The sequence below is a fragment of the Corvus hawaiiensis genome, chromosome 8, assembly GCF_020740725.1.
Source record: "Corvus hawaiiensis isolate bCorHaw1 chromosome 8, bCorHaw1.pri.cur, whole genome shotgun sequence".
Lineage (NCBI taxonomy): Eukaryota > Metazoa > Chordata > Aves > Passeriformes > Corvidae > Corvus > Corvus hawaiiensis.
The window spans coordinates 33,429,291-33,449,635 of NC_063220.1; the positions used below are offsets into that span (position 1 = coordinate 33,429,291).

The following is a 20,345-nucleotide window of genomic DNA, read 5'->3' on the forward strand; positions in this document are numbered from 1 at the left end:
TTTGACACAGGCTGGCTCCAGATTTCTCAGGGAAGTCGCATTTGCCTGAGACAGTGGGTAAACCTGCCTCACCAGTGGTTTTGGAGTTATACCAGAGAAAGGGACTGTCTGAGAGCAGGGGGTTTGGGTTTGGCTGGTTTCACTGTTGCTTTTATTACGGGCAGGATTGTCAAGGCCAAAAGTTACCGTGCTGAGTCACCAATCCCAGGTTTGAGCAAAGGGTGAGAGATGCAAACAAAAGATGCGGGTCTGCAAGGTCAGGAAGGGTGATTAAGGGGTGTTTTGGAAACATAATACCAGGTAATGTAGGCAGTAGAGGCTTTAATTGTTTTGCAAGTTGGACTCTGCTTTTGGAGGAAGAACCTTTGTTCAGGGAACAGCTCTGAGAGCAGGATGTGAGGACCATGAGCATCCACCTTGGGTGGGACAAAGTGCAGCTGGCCTGCAACTTCATCAGTCAGATGTGGGATGGAAGGAAGCAGCAAAAATGCCTCTGGTAGCACTGAAAGGCTTTGGGTCTTTCTGACATGGTTTGGTGCACGGCTAGCTGTGGTTCACTTCCTTTCTGCAGAGCCCCTAAAGCCCTGGGTCAAATGCTCTGAGGTCCATAGCTTTAGGTGACTGTCTTTAGGACAACCCCTGGAGATGAGTGAGGAAATGTGAGGGTTACTGATCTTTAATATCACAAATATTAACAAAACAAAACCACCGCTAGTTGAGCTGTTGGATGGTCCCAGGAGCAGATACTGTAATGCACAATCTGCCAGGCTCTTGGTTGGAAAACTGCAGCCCTGTGCTGCACTGGGCTGAGGGAGAGAGAACACAGCCATGACGGACCCTCAGGCAGTTCATAACATCTTAGTTTAACCAGCATTTGCTGCTAAACTATAATTGTGTCCAGAAATCTTGCCGTTTGTGTAGACGAAGTCTGGGATTCAGGAAAAGAAAGGGATTACTCAATTTTTTTCATGCAGTTTCATAACAGGAACCTGTTTTGATACATTGGCTCAGTTCAGAGGGAAAACAACATGAAAACAGGCACAGCTTTACTCAGCTTCCCCATCCAGTAGGACGTCCTGAAATTTCATGTGCAGGAATCAGCACAAATGACAAGGTAAGGTATTAAAAAAGTCAAACCAGAACAATGAATTTAGTTAAATACTCAAACGAGGAAGATGCCTGACAGGAACATGCTTGGATATGAATGATGCCCATGAGACATGAAGACCATGTGACAGACTCTAATTCCCAGCAACTATATGTGATGAGATTTCCAGCCTGCCATTGCTAAGTGTCAGGGATATTTGCAAATCTCTTTGAAAATGGAAGTTGTTGATATTTTAGAGGGTGAATGCTTTAGTACATTGTATTACTGTCAGAGACATTAGCGGTGAAGAGCTATTCTGTTGCTGGGAGTGTCCTGGGCTGGATTGTTTTCCAGAAGCAGAATGTAGTAGCACTGCATGCAATAGCAATGGTACTTTTAATAATAGAATTATCCAAGGATTGTTTTTAGCCTTTATAAACGGGGTTTTGGCGTATTGTATGACCTAAAGAAATGATGTGTGACTGAACATTTACACAGTTCTCATACACAGCTCAGAGGTTTTCCAGTCTGTTTGCTAGGTAACTTAAGGATAAATGCTGCCCCACTTCATCTCCTCTGACACCAGACACTGATTTTCAATGCCATCTGTCTCTGCTCTGGGCCAGGATGAAACAACCAACTCTGTGACAGTTGTCTGCCACTTTGAATGAGACTTTTTTCCCCGGGGGAAAATAGCCCTTTGTGGGACAGGAGTGCAGTACTGCGGGCTTGAAAGGGCTTATTTCATCTCGGAGGCATGAATGGCGTTTGCAGTTCATGATCGCTGTGTCAGATCCAACACCGACCCACTGTCACAGCAGCGGGACGTGGATGAACGTCGGTGTAGGCACAAAACGTGGCCGGTGCAATATGCCCAGTAGCTGTTGTTATTGGCAGGACGTGACCCTCTTTGCATGTGCAATCGCGTGGGTGACATAAAGAGAGGTAAATGCCCTGGTAATGCCTCCTCGTGCTGGTGTAGGGATTCTGCTTTGCCATGGTTTTGGATGCTCGACCAAAAATCTGAGCGTCCATGCAGCAGCTTCCCATGGCTGTATTTTTGTCCCGGCTGTTTTAATGGCGATGGCAGAGGTGTGGGGATGCGTGCAGGGCTCTGGCAGCACTGCGACATTCCTGTTGGAGCAGCCAGATCTATTTCTCCTGACGCCTCAGCTGCGGGGCTAATCCCGACCGAGTGGCCGGGATGTTGCCGAGGAAATTGAAAAGAAGAGAAAAAGCGAAGAGGAGAAAAAGACGAAAGGAGAAGCCGCAGCCAGAGCTCGTCAGTCGCTCCCGACGTTTCCCCCGCGCTGTCCGTGCGTGCCGCTCCCCGGCCCCGCTGCCGGAAGCGGCGGCGCCCCCGGGCCCGCCCGTCGGGGCGGCCGCTCCCGGGCGGCCGGGAAGGGGCGGAGGGCCCGGCGGGGCGGCGGCAGCGGCAGGTGCCGCGGGAGGATGGCGGCGGGGGACCCCGAGCAGGCGCGGTACTGCGGGCGGCTCTCCTACCTCTGCCTCAAGCTCACCCTCATCACCTACTCCACCACCTTCTGGGTGAGCGGCGCTCCGGGGGTGCGGGGGGCGCGGCTCGGAGCGGGGAGTCCCACACCCCGGTGCCGCGGGGAGCGCGGTCCGCCCTGCGCAAGGCTCCGGGGTGTAGCAATAGATGGATGTTTCCGCGGCTGAGGTGGCGGCTGTCACGCCCGTGGTCGCGGGTGTCACACCCGTGGCTGTGGGTGCAGCGCCCCGTCCTTCCCGAGGGACTGACAAACTGGTTTTGGCGGATGGGGACTTGCAGAGGTTGGAAGTTTGGCAGGTAAAAATCATTCATGTGCGTATTAAAATGCAGCTCTCTCCTGCAGGGGAGGTGGGAAAATAGAGCCTTTGCCCTACAACGTCACTCCTCGGTGTGTTGGGTATGTCCTCTCCTGAGCCTTCGCAGGGTGAGGCTGCCACGCTTCAGAGTTTACAGATGTGTGGCACTTGCTGTCCTCATCCAGATGTTTGGTAAAGCCAGAAAGTCCCAGATGATGGGTCCAGACTGTGACCACCGACTTCTGACATGTGGTAAATCCACACCAGGCACCCCGTGGGCTGGATGGAGCCCCTGGGGCTCTTTGCATGTACTCTCTGTAAGCACCGTGATTTTAAAAGGTGGTTTTTTTCAGTCTCTAGGGTATTGGGAACATGCTGGCTTCAGGTGGTGCTGATGTCAGAGGTGCTCAGGCAGGGTTTTTTCTTTCTGGCATTTTCACTTTAAACGTTGCTTAAGTTCTAGTTTGGCTGGTCTGTTTCTGTCTGACATGGTATTTACCAGTTGGGAGCATAAGGCTTTTGCTTTGCTGCGTGGGAGAAGAGGCTTAGATCTTGCAAGTTTGATAGTGAGTGTCAGATTCAACCTATGATTTTATGAACAAAGATTGAAATGCAAAGTGTTCAGGTGTAATTCAGGCTTTTCAGGATCTTGGCTATCTTTTGTCTGTCTTAGCAGACAAACCAACCCTTAGGTTTAGGCTCCTGGCGCTCCCTGTGCTCCTCCACAGCTATTTCGCAGTTGTGAGTTTTAGAAAAGAGAAATTCAAATTTGTTATTTTTCAAACCCCTTTTTCGCAGCATGTCCTTCTTGAAGGACCGTGTGCGTTGTCTGCTCTGCATTTTCTGCCGACAGCAAGGGCCCTTGGTGGTGGGATGTAAACATTCATCTGGTGGCAGAGAAAGGGCCCTTCTGAAACCATTCTCAGAGTGTCCTCGGAGGACAAAGCCTCTTTCAGGCAGCCTGAGGATTTTATTTACTCTTTGTAGTTGCTTGCTCTGGATTTTCAATGCTCTGCCTTCGTTTACAAGCAAGAGCTTCCATTTGTTGGCTGTGCCAGGGAGATGGTTTGCTCTGGGAGGGGGGAGGATGGGGGCTGCGAGAGGGGAAAGGAAGGATGGGGAATGACGGGGAATTTCCCTGGGAAGGCTGGCGCTGGGCAGCATCCTGCTGGCGCTGGGGCCGAGCACACGCTGGATTGTGTGAGGCGTGTGGGCTTCGCTCTCAGAATTTTCTTTTATTCCAGCTTAGCGAAGCAGATCTCATCAGCTGTAAATGTCAGTCGCCTCGTTCTCTTTTCAGCACTGTTATTCTTGCTGAGTTTGTTGTTTTTTGTTTCTTTTTCTTTGATTAGTGTAAATAGAAGTAAAGCTTGGCTGTGGGAGTATTGGCTTGCTTGAACATTGGGTGGTTTGTGATGTTCTGCTGCTGTTTGGGGCTTTGACCTGCTGGATGCTGAGTTCATTCAATTCCCTCCCTGCTGTTGCTGTGCCTCTGGTACGTTATGAGTGATGAACGCCCAGATTTGAGGCCCCAGGATGGCTTTAAACCACCAGGAACTAAAGATCAGCCTTATCCAAAGCAGAAAGAAAATTAAAGGATTGCTGGGAGTGTTGGAGGGGATGTTTGCTACAGGCCTTGTGGTCTTCCCCTGTCACCCAGGGCTTTTTAAAAAACTAGTTGTCACTGTAACTTTTCCAGACAACTCTTGCTGGTGAATGGGGCTGTAATGTAATTTACTTGCCCAGCTGAAACAAAATCCAGCATTTTAAACAGAAGGTGCTGTTGTTGAGCTTTATTTAAGAAAAAGAACTGTAAATACAGGGTTAATGCCTCTGCTTATAAATAAATAAATGCTTCTCTTTTCTCTTGGGAAAGCAGCTTCTGTGCATGCAAAAGCCCCTGAGAAATCCCCTGGTATTTGCTGGTGGATGCTCATTTAATGTGAGTCAAGGGCGGTTGATGTTTCCGGTGTACGCAGCTGGAATTGCCAAGCTGGGAGCTGTTGTGAAGGATGCAGGATGTAAACAGTCTGTGTGTCAGTGGGTAAGAGTTGTAAGAGTTGTGTTCCCGCCTCCAGGCACAGGAAGGGAGAGCACAGATCGGAGAAGAGACTTCGAGGGATGACTTCTGGGTTAGCACATCTGCTTGCCATAAATAATTGCTGCTGCTGGTTTGACCATATTAAAGGTTTAAAAGATTTTTATTAAATGCTTAAAAAAATAGGAGGTAATGAAAGCCTAAATCTTGGAGGGTGTGGGGGCAAAAATGGAAGTGAAAAGCGGTGAAGATATGTGTACATAAAGATGCATTTATGTATCTTAAGCTCTTAAAGTAGGAAGTATCTTGTATTTTACTTACAGGCACCTTTCAGTCAAAAACCCCTTGAAATTTAATGCTTTGATGAGAAAACTAAGGTTAAGAAAAAGACATTTCAGTAAAAAGTTCTCGTCTTGAAACAACAAGAATTTCTCCTGAAATTCTGACCATCCCTATCAAGCTTTAATACTTGAGGTTTATGTCCAGTGTTTGGCTTTTTTACTTTTTAAGCAAGGGATCTACCAGGCAAGAGTTACTGTTGTTAGTGGCACTTTAGTGTTTGCAGGAGAATCTGGTTTTGGGGTTCCTCTCAATTTGGTCAAATTTTCAGTTGCTTTTAAAATAGCTTCAGTATATTTACTTTTAATGGATGAACCCTTCTGAGAATTTTCTCTCTTTAAATGACAAGCTGGTGGCATTCCCTCCATATTGTCCTTTGGTGTTATTTTTCATTCCCATAGAAAATCAAGAACTTTCAGTAAGTTGTTATTTATTTTAACGTATCTCATAATTTAAAAAGTATTTCACCTCTTTGGCTCATGAACTTATAACTCACATTATGGGTCCCTCTAGCCCTTTGTCCGGGTTATAGTGTGTCGTACCCAAAACTAAGAAGTGAAATTAAAAATTAAGGAGCATAATTAAGAAGCATTGGTGTGCAGAGAGCAGACTCATGTTTCCTGTGGAAATGTCAGGTCAGGAAAGGGGAATGTTGTTTATCAGGTTGCCAAAATGATTGATTTTTGTCTGGTCTCTTCCCTGAGGATGTGTCTGGCTGTTGGAGTTGGCAGGAAAGTTTTTCCACTGCAATTTTTGTGATTAAGTATTGTGGGCTATTTTTAATTTTAATTAACTCAGCATAATTCAAAGTGATTTGCAGCACACCGTAGTTTTAATACCAAATGATTTTAACTTAATTAATTATTTTGATTGAAATAGCTTTACCTTTTTAAATGAAATATGTCTCTTCCTATTTCACTTGTCAGCTTTATCTGGTAGTTGCTCAAGAAAGTGACATAATTTCAAACCTGGGTTGGTTTTTTTTTTTTAGTTTTTTATCTGGTGCCTTTCCCCTGATGGCAGGAGGAGTGGAGGTATAGGAAATACCTGACTGTATTTACTGAGCCTAAATGCAATAGGAGATAATACGAAGGGACAGATAGGCTGCTTGCAGACCAGCTTAGAAACTGTGTTATTTTAGAGACACATATATATTTCTATATGTTTATACACACACACAGAGAAAGACAGACAGACACGCAGAGGAGGGTCATTAATGCCATGGCAGTTGCTCATATATGTAATATATGTGATCTCAGGTGGCAATAAATTACATTTCAGCCAGTGATGTACATTTTGATTTGTTTAACTTCCAGAATGTTAAAACATGATGAAATATGTTTTTGAAATGAGCAAGTTTCATTTTTTTCCCAACTCATCTCTTTTTCTGCTTTAGTCTTTGAGGTTTTTAAAATTTTTTTGATCCAAACTTCTGCTTTGGGAGTTTCATTGTTTATAATGAATCCTGAAGTGAGCAGTGACAGGTTCCTGTGTACTCACAACCTGTCACCTCTGTGTTTACTGTGAGAAAGAGTAACATCCGTGCTCTCCTTTGTTTCTCTTCCAGGTGATCGGAGCCCTCGTCCTTGCTGTTGGGATTTATGCAGAAATTGAAAGACAGAAGTACAAAACTCTAGAAAGTGCCTTTCTAGCCCCAGCAATTATTTTAATACTTTTGGGCATTATAATGTTCCTGGTATCCTTTGTGGGTGTACTGGCTTCTCTAAGAGACAATTTATGCCTTCTGCAAGCAGTAAGTGTTGGGATTTTTGTTCCTACTTTCTGAGGCTTGTTGCTTTTGCTTTTCACTGTCCTCTGAATTCATATCCAGAACTGTGTCTGCATTGAAAAATATTTTACTGAAGTTGCTTTTTAAAACATTTTAATTAAATCTGAATTTAGTGGCCGTGGTCCCTCCATCAGGGAGCAGCAACATTCAGTCTTGCCAGCAACAGAACCAGCCAGAGTCCGAGCCCAGTGCTGAGAAAAGCAGCTTCCCAGTAGTTAAGGTTTTATGGAAAATAATCAGGAATGTGAATTATCAGTCGGTGTGTATCTTGTGCAAACTCAGCTGTTGACGTACCAGTTGATGCTGGCTTCTTGTTTCAACCCAGAGGAAGTAGCTCAAGAGAGAGAGCCTGGCTCAGGCTGACGTCCGGCAGGCCGGTGTAGCTGGAGTCTGTCTGTCCTCCCCTGGGAAGTGGAATGAGTGGGGAGATGGAGAAATGTGTGTTCAAAGTTAGATGTGCAGCTCGGGCCTTTGCAAGAAGAGCCCTGAGGGTGAAATGAAAGGGACGTGGTTTTTCTCCCCAGTGCCTCTGAAAAGGTGAATTTTAGGGAAATTCCTGGGTAACGCTGTGGTTGCAGATGGAAGCTGCATGTGTGACTAATTAAAATTAAAGTGTGCAAACTTCGTTTTCACCTGCATAGAATCACAGAGAGTTTGGGCTGGAAGGGATGGACCTTTTAAAGGCCACCTAGTCCAACCCCCTTGCAATGAGCAGGGACGTCTTCCACTAGATCAGGTTGCTCAAGACACAGCCCAGCCTGGCCTTGTCATGTCAGTTCAGTCTAACAAAGTGCTAAATACGTGGTTTGTTATGGAGGGCAAAGCCAGAAATAACCATGGATTTTGAAGTTATACTGGAATTTTACTGAGAGCCCCTCCTTAGGCTCCTTTCCCACTGAGCGTGGTGGTGTGTCAGATGCCGGGAACATTTTCTGTTCCCATTCTGGTAGCAAACCCAGCTGGGTATTCAACAAAGCAAGTCCCTGGTGCCAGCTTCCCAGGCTGATTCCAGATTTAGCAGGAGAAAAGATACCTGTCTGGTGAATTCCTGACACTGACACTGAGCACACGGAAGTTAAAGCAGCTTTCAGAGGGGAGAATTAGGGATTATTTTCAGATGAGGGATCATAAAACTTCACACCTGATGCAGTTCACTGTTGCACAGCAGACCTGAATTCACATAATGCCCAACTTTTATGCCTGAAGGGTTGGAAAAACGTTTAAAGTACTGGCATGTTGCAGCTCTCTCACGGTGCTGTGGATTTCTTCATATTTTTCACATTTTACACACGCTTTGGTGGGCACTCATGGATGCACACATGGTTGTGTGTGAGTGCATTTGTGAGCACGTGTATATACACAGGCAAATAAATTTGGGAAGCACTAAAAGGTACAAAGCCTGGAATTTTGCTTTGATTTAGCACTGGCAATGTGGTAGGTTTGGATTATCCTAAGGTGCTGCTTAATCCACTAATTGGAAGCTAACAGGTAAGTACTGGTTTTGTAGGGGACATAAAATCATGAAGTTTGGTGTGGTTTGTAGCAGTCCATCAATGTGTTTCTCTGGGATGCTGTTGTGGAAAGGAGTATCTTGGCAGGGTAATTAGATCTAATGGTTTTGAGTCTGTTCAAAGCAGAAGAATAATGTGCTTGCCAATTGGGCAAAGCCCAGAACAGTTTAAGTGAGGAAAAAAGGCTTTCTTGTGACACTGACAGTTTTATAAAAACAACCCCATAATTTTATATTTTCCTTTAAAATGCCATGCTGAAAGCCAAGTCTGTTGGCAATTGAATGCTAGATGTAAGAGCACTAATTGAAAGAGTAATTGGAGTTGTTCTGTCTAATGACTCACTTGCACTTGTTTTCCTGCAGTTCATGTACGTCCTTGGTATCTGCTTGCTGATCGAGCTGACAGGCGGAGTGGTGGCCCTGATCTTCAGGAACCAGGTGAGCTGCTTGCTTTAGGTTTTGATGTCATTCAGCTATGCTAAATAACAGCTGTTCAAGTTGTCACCTGAGCACTAATTGATAGAGGTCTGAAGACAGGTCCAGACTTTCCAGACAGAGTCTTCAGGGTTCAGCAATGGTGGGGTTTGCCACCATTCTGGAGATGAATTCTGGATTAAAGAACTTGGAGAAAATCTGGTAACTACAAATGTGTAATACAGGCAAAATGAGTTTCCAGCTCTTCGTGTATGAAAAAATGCTTTCTTCTGCTTTGCCGTCTGGGTCTGACTGCTGATTTGGGAAGTTTCCAGATGGACTTGGATGGATGTTTGTTAGTGGCCAAAATGTTTTGCCTCAGTTAAAGGACAGCTCTTCCCTGCCCACATCCATAAGCAACATAACTAACTTATATAGGAGACTCCATCACTGACAAGCACGCTATAACTGTGTTAAATCCTTGATTTTTCTGCACAGAAAGCAGCAGACTATTTTTTAAAGTTAGAAATGCTTTAAAACATAAATGTATTCACTATGGCAAGTACTAGATTGCTATGCTCTGATTTATAGCTGGACAGCTGTGCTTAGGGACAGGTTTCTCTCCTTGTTTTTCAAGGTTAATGGAGAAGTTTGGGTCAGTGTAGGGAGGGCAAGGAAGCATTTATGGACGCTAGGGTAGTAGCCTCTATTTAAGTTCTATTTGTTTTGCATGTCTCATCCATTTTTCCCATTCCTTTCTCTACTTCCTTTTCAAATCTGTAGAGACTAAATGAGGTTCTTGACCAGTTAGGAGGGTCCTGTGTTATTTCTTGTCACTGATGCAATAATCCTTTTTGTTCTGGTTAGTTTGTAAGTGTTGCAGTTTGTAATACTGAGAAGGTGAGTGGGTGTATTTCAGGTTTTCTGACCTGTAAGGCTTTAACTTTGTCCATTTCAGCAGCTGGATTGAAAGAAAAGTTGTTACATTCTGGTTATGATTAGTCCCTGGTTTTGCTGTGCTGAGATTGTGCTGGATCTTAAAAACTAAATGCTCTTTTTTTTCTTTTCACTCATCTTCTGGACTTTAAAAACACTTTGTTGATTTAATTTCTAATATGCCATGCTGAGGAGATGCCATTTTATATCTGCCATCGCCCCACTGCCATATTTCTCAAAACAACCACTGTAAAACATACAGATACACCTTTTTTTCCACTTAATGTGGAATAAAGCTCTCCATCTGGCAATTATGGACTCTTTGGAAAATCAAATTAATGGAAAATTCATGGAAAATAAAATTCATGGTGGTGACACGGTCAAGCCTTGTCGCTCAGGGCGTGGTGCAGACCACAGTGCCAAGATCCAGCACCCAAACCCACTGCTCTGTCACCCAAAAGATGGTGAGGGTCCCCAGTGCCCAGTGGGAGGGATCATGCCTGGGGATAATGGGACCATCTCTGGGAGATGCTTGGAGAGTCTCAGCAATGAGAGGAGTCGCACTGCTGGCACTTCCCAGCCCAAACCCAGCAGGGAGGCTGCTTCTATAAAAGAGAACAGATGGTTGGTCTCTGCAGGGTTGTGCTAAGGTTTGTTTTTAACTAGTGTTTTGTTTTTTCCTCTAAAAAAAAGGCCAAAAAAGCACCTTTTCTTTTGTGCTCATCAGTTACACTTGTGACTTTATCATGCTCTTCTAATTTTGTTCCAGCCCATGTGCCCATTGTGCAATGCATAAATCTTGTTTTCCTTTTGCATTTTAGACAATCAAATTTTTGAACGATAACATTAGAAGAGGAATTGAGAATTACTATGATGATTTAGACTTCAAGAACATCATGGATTCTGTTCAAAAGCAGGTTTGCTGTTTTTTTTTTTTTCCTTGGACTAACTCAGCCACAGCTTTGAGTTTTTCCAGTGATGTGACAATCAAGTTGTTACTGATGAGGGGGATGAGATCTCGTGTGTCATCTCTTATGGTGTTGCTGCTGAGGTCAGGGCTCATCCAGCATTCCAGCTGGATTAAAAACCCTCTTACCTCACTGCAAAAAGAGAGGGCCAAAATGCAGCTTTTGCCTTGGCAGGTGCAATTCAGATGCTCAAGGTCAGATCCTACAAACCTCTAGGTTTATAGGGGCCCCACAGCTGGATTCAGACAAATTCAGTCTAAAGTCCACCCACGGCCTTGCACTAAGCATTTCTGGCTGGTCCAAGACATTGAGAAGCCTCTTGTTAACAGGAGGCATTGGATAAAGAGAGGTGAGGTGGCATTTAGGCTGTTACAGCCTGGGCCATTGTGTGGCTGCTTGAGGGCATGCAGAGAGCTCTTCGACGAGGTGGTTATTGGGAGGAAATACCAGTGGAAGAGTATCTACCTGTAATTAAAATTCAGGAATTGTGGTGAGCCCAGCTGAGCATTACGTAATGGCACGTGGCGTTGGCTCACAGCCTTTTTTTTTTAATAAGGCTAGTCTGTTGAAATGTTTATTGGGTTATTAAAGAGCTCTGCCATGCAGTTCAGAGACCATAGAAGAAGCAAAACGTGTTCAGAAATGTGATGTCAGGGCCCATGTGATGTCTGTGACCGTGCCAAGTAGTGATTATTAAAAAAAATTGACTTAGGAAGTGATACATATACTCTAGGACATCATTATGGAGATGGCAGCCTGCTTTGAAAAACAAAGTTAGCATGGAAAGTCTGTCAAAAGCAGACCATCCTGAGGAAATTTTGTCATTAGACTTCATAACGCTTTAAAGTTTCCATGCACTGCCCAAAATTATGGATACGTACAGCGAATGTACATGTTAGTGATTAAATGAATTCCTCCTTTTCCCTTCGTTTAAAGTATAAAGAGAATATTTATATTAAGTCAGTGTAATTTTACAGTATTTGTTTGCTGGATTTCAGTTCTTCTAAATTACACCCACAGTGTTTTGGTGAGATTAATTTGTGCCTTATAGCAACGCTTTTGTCTTTTAGGCCCAGTTGGAAATGTAGTCATAATCCTGAAAACAACTGCAGAGGTAGATTACAGGTCAAGATAGAGTCAATGTAAAAACATTGCTTAATGATGTCCAGACCTGGAAAGATAATTTTTCAACTCAGAAAATATGGAAGGTGGAACTTAGCACCAAGTACTTTGCTCTGGCACTCTGGGTTATAGTTCAATGACTGACAGAGGAATATTACCTATATCTTTAATTCTTTTAAATTGTATTTATGATATACATTCATACATGCCTTGCTGATAAAACAAAAGAAGTTTTTGGTAGCTCAGGGTTTTTAAAATTGTTTTATTCTTACTTTGTTTTCTACTTATTCAAAGAGTTTAAGATAAAAGTTTTTTTTCCTTTTCCTTTTGGAACCATAGAACCATTTAGGTTGGAGAAGACCTTTAAGATCATTGAGTTTTGTATCTTTTTTTTTTTTTAAATCCAGTTTAAGTGCTGTGGTGGGGAAGATTATAGAGATTGGTCCCAAAACGTGTACCACAACTGTGCAGCTCCAGGACCACTGGCCTGTGGGGTGCCCTACACTTGCTGCATCAGAAATAAGGTAAATCCCAGCATCTCAGCATCGCTGGTGTTCACTTAAGAAGGTACCTGACTTAGGAAGTCTGGGGTAAGAAGTGAAGGAAAATGGGTCCTTCCCTCCCCTAGTGGATCTGTGGGTCTTGACAGTTTGCAAAGGAGAAAATAATGGATTAGATGTGTTGGCTGTGGTCCATTTTAGTGACTCACTTCCCAGCCCCAGAAGGGATATTGGGTGCTCCTCTAATCTCATGGCTTGCCTGAACCCAAGCTGCTTAAAATTCAGTTTTGCTGGTGTTTTCCCCAGGGTTTGCTGCTCCAGCTTTGCCAAGAAGCCTGGGACCTGATTGCTGCTGTGGGTGCGGGTCAGAGTGATGTGCTCCAGCTACTGTGTGAATTAAAAACCAAACAGAATGACCTTGTCATCTCCAGAATAATCAAAAAATGTGGGCAACTGACCTCAGAGTCAGGGCATGCTTGTGGGCACAGGTCTGCCCCAACCCATCCTTGAGAACTACCTGCCTCTAAAATCCTGGAAGGACTGGAGTCTGGACCAGTTTCTCAGTCTGTGATGAACTGGTACTAACTGGTGCTGACAGCACCTAGGAGCAGGCATTGATTTTAATGTAAATGTGTTTTAATTAAATTTTGTAATTCACTGCTCTTCATTTGAGGGGTGCATATAATGCTGAATTTGATAAACAACTGTTCCTCAACTACTCCAGTACGGGCAGTCCCTGTCTCACTGGGTTTTGGGCTTTGGTCTGAACACGAGTCAGAGAGATTCGGTGTATGTCAGAGTAGAGCTCATGATGGGTATCCTGCTGCTGCCTGGTTTGGGCTGCCCTTTCAACATCTGCCTTGAGCATGGCTGTTTAATTTTTAAAAAGGAAAAATAAATGCAATGGTTGTGTCAGTAACCCTGCTAGGTGTTGCTGAGAAATGTGTATCACAGGAGGGTGTTTATTACGTATGCTTACACATTTTTGGTGTGTGAGAATGGGTCTGTTTAAATCTGCAATGAGCTTTGATTTATTCTCAGAAACCAAAGCTAAACAGTTATGCTTTGAGTCTTAGGTGTTTGAGAGGAAGAAGTGTGTGTGTGTGAAAGTAGTACCTGCTGATCTGCAGCTGCATGGAGCAGAACAACTCAGGATTTTGCCTTCAGAAAAGGGAAAGCACTGAAATAAAAACTTCTTCAAGGAAAAAGGGGGAGTATATTCTCCATATGCTTCATTGACAGCTGGGGATGGGGGGATTAGGCTGCTTGTAGCCCATGAAGTGTTAAGCTCAGAGAAGTTAATTGAAAGGCAAGGAGAAGCCCCAAATTGAAGTGTAGTTCCTCCAGATGCTGCAGTGTGTGAGGGCTAGTGGCTCTGCAGCAGGGGGATGCTGTTGCTGTGCCATGTGGAGTCCGGGCAGTGCAGCACGGTGACACCAGCACCAGGGCTGTGTGCATGGCTGCCTTGGGGGAAAAACAACCAGAAGATGCATCAGTCTTATATGTTTGACAAATCTGTCCAAATACAGGCTGGTTTCTGTCCTGCAAAGCTACAGATACGGTTTGTGATTACTCATTGGTTTTGTAGTCATGGAAAACTCCCGCTAATGTTGGTGGCTGGATTCTGATCCTCTGTAAAAGCCTTTTGCTAACATGAGCCAGCTCATACTGGGGGGACTCTAAAGGAACTGTTTAAGTCAAATTATTTATTAAAGACTTACACTAGTGTAGCAGATAGAAGGTAGTCCCAAATGCCTATAATCCTCTGTTCTCAATGCATTTATCTCCTCTGCATACAGTTGCTTATGCCACAATGTCCTATTAGCAAATTCTGTGTTTCAGATTAAATGGTGGGACTGCATTCCTTGTGGTCACATATTTTCAGAGTGACCATGTGGCAGTCAGTCAGGCTTCAGCAGTTTTGGGAACATGAAATCACTCACAGCCAACGCAGCATGCTGGTGCCTAATACTGATACTGACTTCCAAGTGTATTTATTACCTGTGGTTGGCAGATAGGTACCCCACACAGTTTCCCAACAGCCCCGTGGAACAGTCTGAGCTTTTTCTTCTAGAAATGTGCTGAACCTTGTTTGTCAGACAGTTGCACGTTCAAGGTGAGAGCTCAGCTTTTTTCGGGGTCTTTAAAACTTTGCCCCTGACTGATACTCCTGCCATTTTGTACCATCCGTCTTCCATCTTTGGAAAACATTCCTCTTCCTTCTTGGGAAGGTGACCTGGGACCCCCAGGCTACTGCTCAGAGGCTACCAGCATTTAGAAATCTTCATTCTTACATTTTGTTTTAATTTTGAAGGACTGTTTTTGGTTGTCCAGAGAAGCTGTGGCTGCCCCATCCCTGGCAGTGTCCAAGGTCAGGTTGGACGGGGCTTGGAGCAACCTGGTCTACTGGAAGGTGTCCCTGCCCATGGCAGGAGGGTGGGAACTAGATGGTCTTTAAGGTCCTTTCCAACCTAAACCATTCTAGGATTCTAGGAATGTATATCAATAATGCAGGGTTCGTTCTGCTTTATTTTCCTCATTTACATATTCTCATTTTCCTGCATGTCTTTGGCTTTGTTCGCTGCTTCCTTTTATGCTGGTGGGTTTTATGTTGGATGATTTGTAAGTGGACAATATTTTGAGGTTTGTTTTTCCAGGCTTTCAAGGTAGAACCCATGGAAGACATTACATGGCTACAGAAAATGCATTAGTAATATGTGGTGAATGCAAGCACTCAGTCTCTTTTAAATATATGAGTTTTATATTCATATATATATAATGGCATATAAAATTATATTGTAATGAATTTAGTCTTGTAAAAAGCATTCATAATATTGGAAATTATTTGAAACTGAAGATATTTCCGAGCTTAAATTTGTCATTGTATTGGCATGAAGGCCGTGTTAACCCCTGATTTTAGTAATAAGATATATTTAGCTATTAAGGCTTTAAAATGAAATCCAGCTGTTCATTCTGTGGAAACAGCTGTGTCACAGCTCTGTCATAGCTCGTGTTGGTTGCTGGTGCCACCCTGGGTTTGTTGGCTAGAAATGGTTCAAATGTCTTGTGTTGTGACACGCTGACAATACTCGTTCCTCTAAAATCGTGTAGAGCTCTAACTAAATCTGACACTGGGGCTGCTGGGATAAACTGGTATCAGACTGGGAAATAACCCTGCCATTGCTGTTACATGAGCTGGGTGAACAAAGGAGTAAAAATAATATTTTTGTGGTTTTAGTTTTCTGCTGCAGTTAATATTTGTTGTTTTCTTTTCAGACAGACATTATCAACACTATGTGCGGATACAAAACCATCGACCAAGAGGTAACATAGCCAGTGCCCACTCCGTCATGGCAGAGAGGGCTGCTTCTCTGCATTTTTTTTGGTCTGTTATAAAGTTGTCTTCTGTGTGCTTAAATCTGCCATGCAGTTAAATCAACAATTAAAATGTTTTTTTTTTCCCCAGAATAATTTCTATCTATGAGAAAAAACTAATCTTGTTTGATTTTTGTATCTTCCCTTTTTTGCATTTTCAACGATTCCTTGTTTGTTGACAACTTCTCCAAGTTAATTGCATAATTAATGCACAAAAAGCTGCTTTCATAATTTTAAGCAGTGACTTGAGTTGGGGAAAGCTCTTAGTATTAAAAGCTAAAGTTTCTCAGTAAAATTGGCATTGATAAAGCCAATTTAGCTGTGTCTTAAGTATTTTATATCCCAGTAGTGGGTGTTTTATTTTTAAGCCTATAATAGTTATTCCTGGAAGAGAAGTGGGACTTCCCCGGTTGTGTTGGCTGCCTTCTCCTCCCTCCAGGAGTGGGATGGGGGCCTCCTCCTTCAGCCTTCCCTTTTGGGAATAGCCCCAGTGACTCCAGAGGAGAGACTGCTAGCTCAAGGCAATAATTGCGGAGTGATTAAGAAGGGAAATCAGTAATTGGATCTGCCCTGAGTTCTCCACTCCTGGCTTTGGAGTGCTGGGGCGGGGCGGGGCGGGGCGGGGCGGGGCAGGGCGGGGGGGGGGCGGTGCTGGTCTGAAAAAGCTCCTCTCCCCCGGCTCATTTGAGGCACTTGGAGCACAATGCCAGCCTCGGTTGTTGGTTTTTGGGATTACCGGTTATCTTTAAATACAATTTATCTTCATTTAGATTCATTGATTTATGGCTTAATCATCTGAACGCTCCAGCCGGGCTCTAGCACGGAGCACTTAAGCATATGCTTAACTTTACTCCATTCATCTGCTTAGGATCCTCTGCAGCCTCAAGTGCTTTCTATATTATGGGTTGGGGTCACAGAGCAACACAGCTTGCAGGACTGAATCCGAGATCCTCTTGTTCCTGCCCTTTTTAGGGTCTTTTTGCAAAGCACTTGGTCCACAATTTATATTTTTCCTCTGCTGTACTTTCAACTTGGAAGCAGAGATGAAAGCTAAAAGAGAGACTTTTCTGCTTTCCAAGTGGTCTTAAATGAGAATTGGGTGCATTTCTTGTAGAAAAATAGCTGCAACAAACAGGTTTAAGACAATGAAATAACTTATTCAAGTGTAGAATAACTTAAAAAAAATAGAGTAATTTGTTGAGGTGGGGAACAGCTTAACAACAGATGGAAGAATCAGTGATGAGGTCTTTGTTAAACTCAGTGGGTTTAGAGGTGGGAAGGCAAATCTGCCTCCCTGAACTTTGAGTTGCCACATGTATCACATACCAGTGGAACTGCCTGTTGAACCCTTACTCTGATATTTTGCAGCGCTTGAGTGTTCAGCATGTTATCTACGTCCGAGGGTGCACGAATGCTGTGCTCATTTGGTTTTTGGACAACTACAGCATCATGGCTGGCGTGCTGCTCGGCATATTGCTGCCCCAGGTAAGAGAGGGCCACTGCGTTAACTGTGAGAGGGAACATCTGATTTGTTGCTACGGTATGTGAAATCTCATTTGACTGTAATTGTCATTTTCTTTTAGAATTTAATGTAACTGATAAGCTGAGGTGGCACGCTGGTAATTTAGTAGCATCACTGTGATATTTTGCAGGATTTGGTGAGGTAATTTGCTTTTGCTTGGGGTTTTTTTTGAGTCCTCCCCTAGCTGTGACACCTGGGACTTTCTAATGCTCTGATGGAATAAGCTGCGTGTGATGTCTGACTGGGGCTGCCCCTTCCTTTCGCAGTTCCTGGGAGTGCTGCTGTCCTTGCTGTACATCACTCGGGTGGAGGACATCATCACAGAGCACAAGCTGAGCGAGAGCCTGTTCGAAGATGTGCGGCACAGATCTGCCCCCGAGTTAGCTGGAGCTGGCTGCTGCATGTGTTACCCGGGGTGACTTGGGGAACCCAAAACGCAGCTAAACCCAGGCAAACCCACCAGCTTTGGTTCGTGCTGCCTGTTGCAGACTGTGGGGAGGTGAACCAGCCAGCAGCCGGCGGTGGGTGCGACCCAGGACACACCGGAAGGGCCCTGCGCTGCCGACGGGATCGCGGCGCTGCCGGAGGGTGGGTCTGTGGATCATTAAATCTCCTCTTGAGTGATTGCTGAGTGATAACACAGCCAGAAAATCTGTTCTGGGAAGATATGAACGTCGATTTCTAGGAAGTGTCTTTGCGTCTTGGGATGTCGTATTTAAGTGTTTGTCCTTTTCCAACTTTATTTTCTTACTCCTTTGAAGAGAGATTTCTTACCGATCTACATGGTGAATATTAAATGTGTTTAATAATGGAGTTTTATGCTAATCATGATGAATTTACTGACAATAATGGATGTGATGCTGATCGCTTTCATTGCTCAGTCCTCTGTGCCTTTTAATAATGGGGCAAATGCCAATGTCAAATCGGTCAGGTAATGCTTGATATATTTTTTAATGCAGTTTATTACTGTCTGGCTTTTGTATAAACTTACAGGATATTTGAGTCTTGGATGTACTGTATTTTTCCCCGTTAGTAAATTAACTAGATGATTTATGACCTTCTATTTTTTTGGAGTTCTGTATGTCAGATGTTTCTAAAATTTACTGTCAAAATAAAAACAATGAGTTGTTTTTCTTAAAAAAAAAAAAAAGCACATAGGTTTTGTTTAAAATGCTTTTTATTCTTTTAGATAAGTTAAGCCTGTCCCTCAAACACTAAATCAAAAGGTAGAAATAGCAGGAGCTGTGATTCTGGCCTGGGTGCTGCCTGCCTGGGGTTTTGGAGAGTCACTGAACATCTGTGCCTCCCTTGCTTCTCTAAGTCTACCAAGAGCTCTGGGGTTTTTGTTGGTGTTCTTTTGTCCTGAGCATTTCTCTGCAGCCTCTCCAGCCCCAGCCAGGCCTGCAGGCAAAATGCAAAACTTAATTATCATAATATTTCAATTAACCCAAAGCCAGGATGAGAATAAAGCAGATTTATATCCTGAATCTAAATCTCTGCTTTTCTGAACACTCCACTAAGAAAAACAGGGCAATATCTGATACTATTCTCTCCTTGCTGCTTTTTGTTGTTGTTGTTTTTAAAAATGTTCTTGTCCTGGACATTTTTTTCTGCTTTTTTCAAAACTCAGCGTTTGCTGCTTAACTCACTGCCTTCACCAAGAATTTCTGAGCAAACTTCATGGGCTTCCAGGAACCAAAAAAGGACTCATCCAGTTCTTTGGTGTTCCTGGTGGTTTCTAGGAAGAGAGATCCCAGTCTAGCACGGGCAGTGCGAGGTCGTTTCCTACACAGCACACTCTAGCGTTGAGCCCTGCACATGGCTACTACTTACTTAATTGCTCCATGTCCTTGTCACCCAAATTTTCCTGGTCTCGGTCTTGGATAATGTGTTCCAGTAAGTTAAGAAGCGAGATATGTTTTAAGGGTGGATTTGTGTACAAAGAGAGGAAGGAGAAAAGGAGGAGCATCTTGGGAGGACGGAGCTGACTGCTGGGGAAGGGTGGGAAAATTGAAGCTGAAGTTGGTTTGTTGGGGAGAGTGGGCTGGGAAGGTGGGAATGACAAATATCAAAAGTATTTTTTTTACCTAATAGTGTCTTGTAAATGTGGTGGTGGTGTGAAATATGAGATATCCAGGTAAGCAGGAGGTGACAGAAGCATAGTTAAATTTTAGGTGGTTTAAATGTAATGGGGAGAGTATTTGGGGATACAAGGGAGCAACTTGCTTTATTTATGGGCTGTGCTGAATTTTCAGCCATCCCCAGTGCTCACTGTCATTCACAGTATTTGGGTGGGAGTGATGTCACCCTGACAATCACAAAGTAAGCCCTGTGTGATTTTGTTTAATAATGGATTGATTCAAAAACTATTGACCCTTCCCATTCCCTCGGATCTGAGGAAATTAACTCTTCGCTTTACATGCCCATGGTGACTGGAGAGAGGGATGATGCCTCTTGGGAGGTGGCTGGAGGAGAGAGATGCAGCAGTTCTCTGCTCAGCTGCCTTCTCCAGAGAGCTGATGAGAAAATTGACTTCAGATGGGTGAAGAATGCTGATCTAATTCAATCCCTGTCCTCCTGGCAGGAGCAGCCACAGCTGGGCTGCTCCTCACAGATGCATCCTTAACCTGATTTAAGAAAATGGTCCTTGGCTGCTGTTTAAAAGACTGAGATGACTCCACAAAATCCCAGAACTGTGGATTATTCTGTGAGTATAATTTTAAAGCGCTCTGACAACTGTGAGCTGCCAGTGGTTCATGCTCCATGTGTTCCTGCTTTCCATCACCATTCAGCTAGAAAAAGAGATTTACCTCTCTATTTCAAGTAACTAGAGGCCACAGAGGCACAGACTTGGCACAGCACCTGGGCGATGCACGCTGGTGAGCTGCGTGCCCGGCTGGAGCATCGTGCGCAGTGTCTGCTGCATATGCTGCTGC

The 20,345-nt window shown here is 44.0% G+C and overlaps 1 protein-coding gene across 3 annotated transcripts; it reads left to right on the forward strand.

Annotated features, from left to right (window-relative positions):
• The first annotated feature begins 2,487 nt into the window (after positions 1 to 2,487).
• Positions 2,488 to 18,863, forward strand: TSPAN15 (tetraspanin 15). Of its 3 annotated transcripts, none has more exons than XM_048311837.1 (8): positions 2,488 to 2,635; positions 6,841 to 7,026; positions 8,936 to 9,010; positions 10,744 to 10,839; positions 12,420 to 12,536; positions 15,789 to 15,836; positions 17,256 to 17,372; positions 17,676 to 18,860. In XM_048311837.1, the coding sequence occupies exons 1-8, from the start codon at positions 2,540 to 2,542 to the stop codon at positions 17,826 to 17,828; spliced, it is 888 nt and encodes a 295-aa protein (XP_048167794.1). In that variant the 5' UTR covers positions 2,488 to 2,539; the 3' UTR covers positions 17,829 to 18,860. The 3 variants fall into 3 exon arrangements, with proteins under 3 accessions (XP_048167794.1, XP_048167795.1, XP_048167793.1); XM_048311836.1 differs by lacking the exon at positions 2,488 to 2,635 and adding an exon at positions 2,693 to 2,897 and having other exon boundaries at positions 17,676 to 18,863; XM_048311838.1 differs by lacking the exons at positions 2,488 to 2,635; positions 15,789 to 15,836; positions 17,256 to 17,372; positions 17,676 to 18,860 and adding exons at positions 2,675 to 2,897; positions 13,589 to 14,868.
• Positions 18,864 to 20,345: the final 1,482 nt, after the last annotated feature.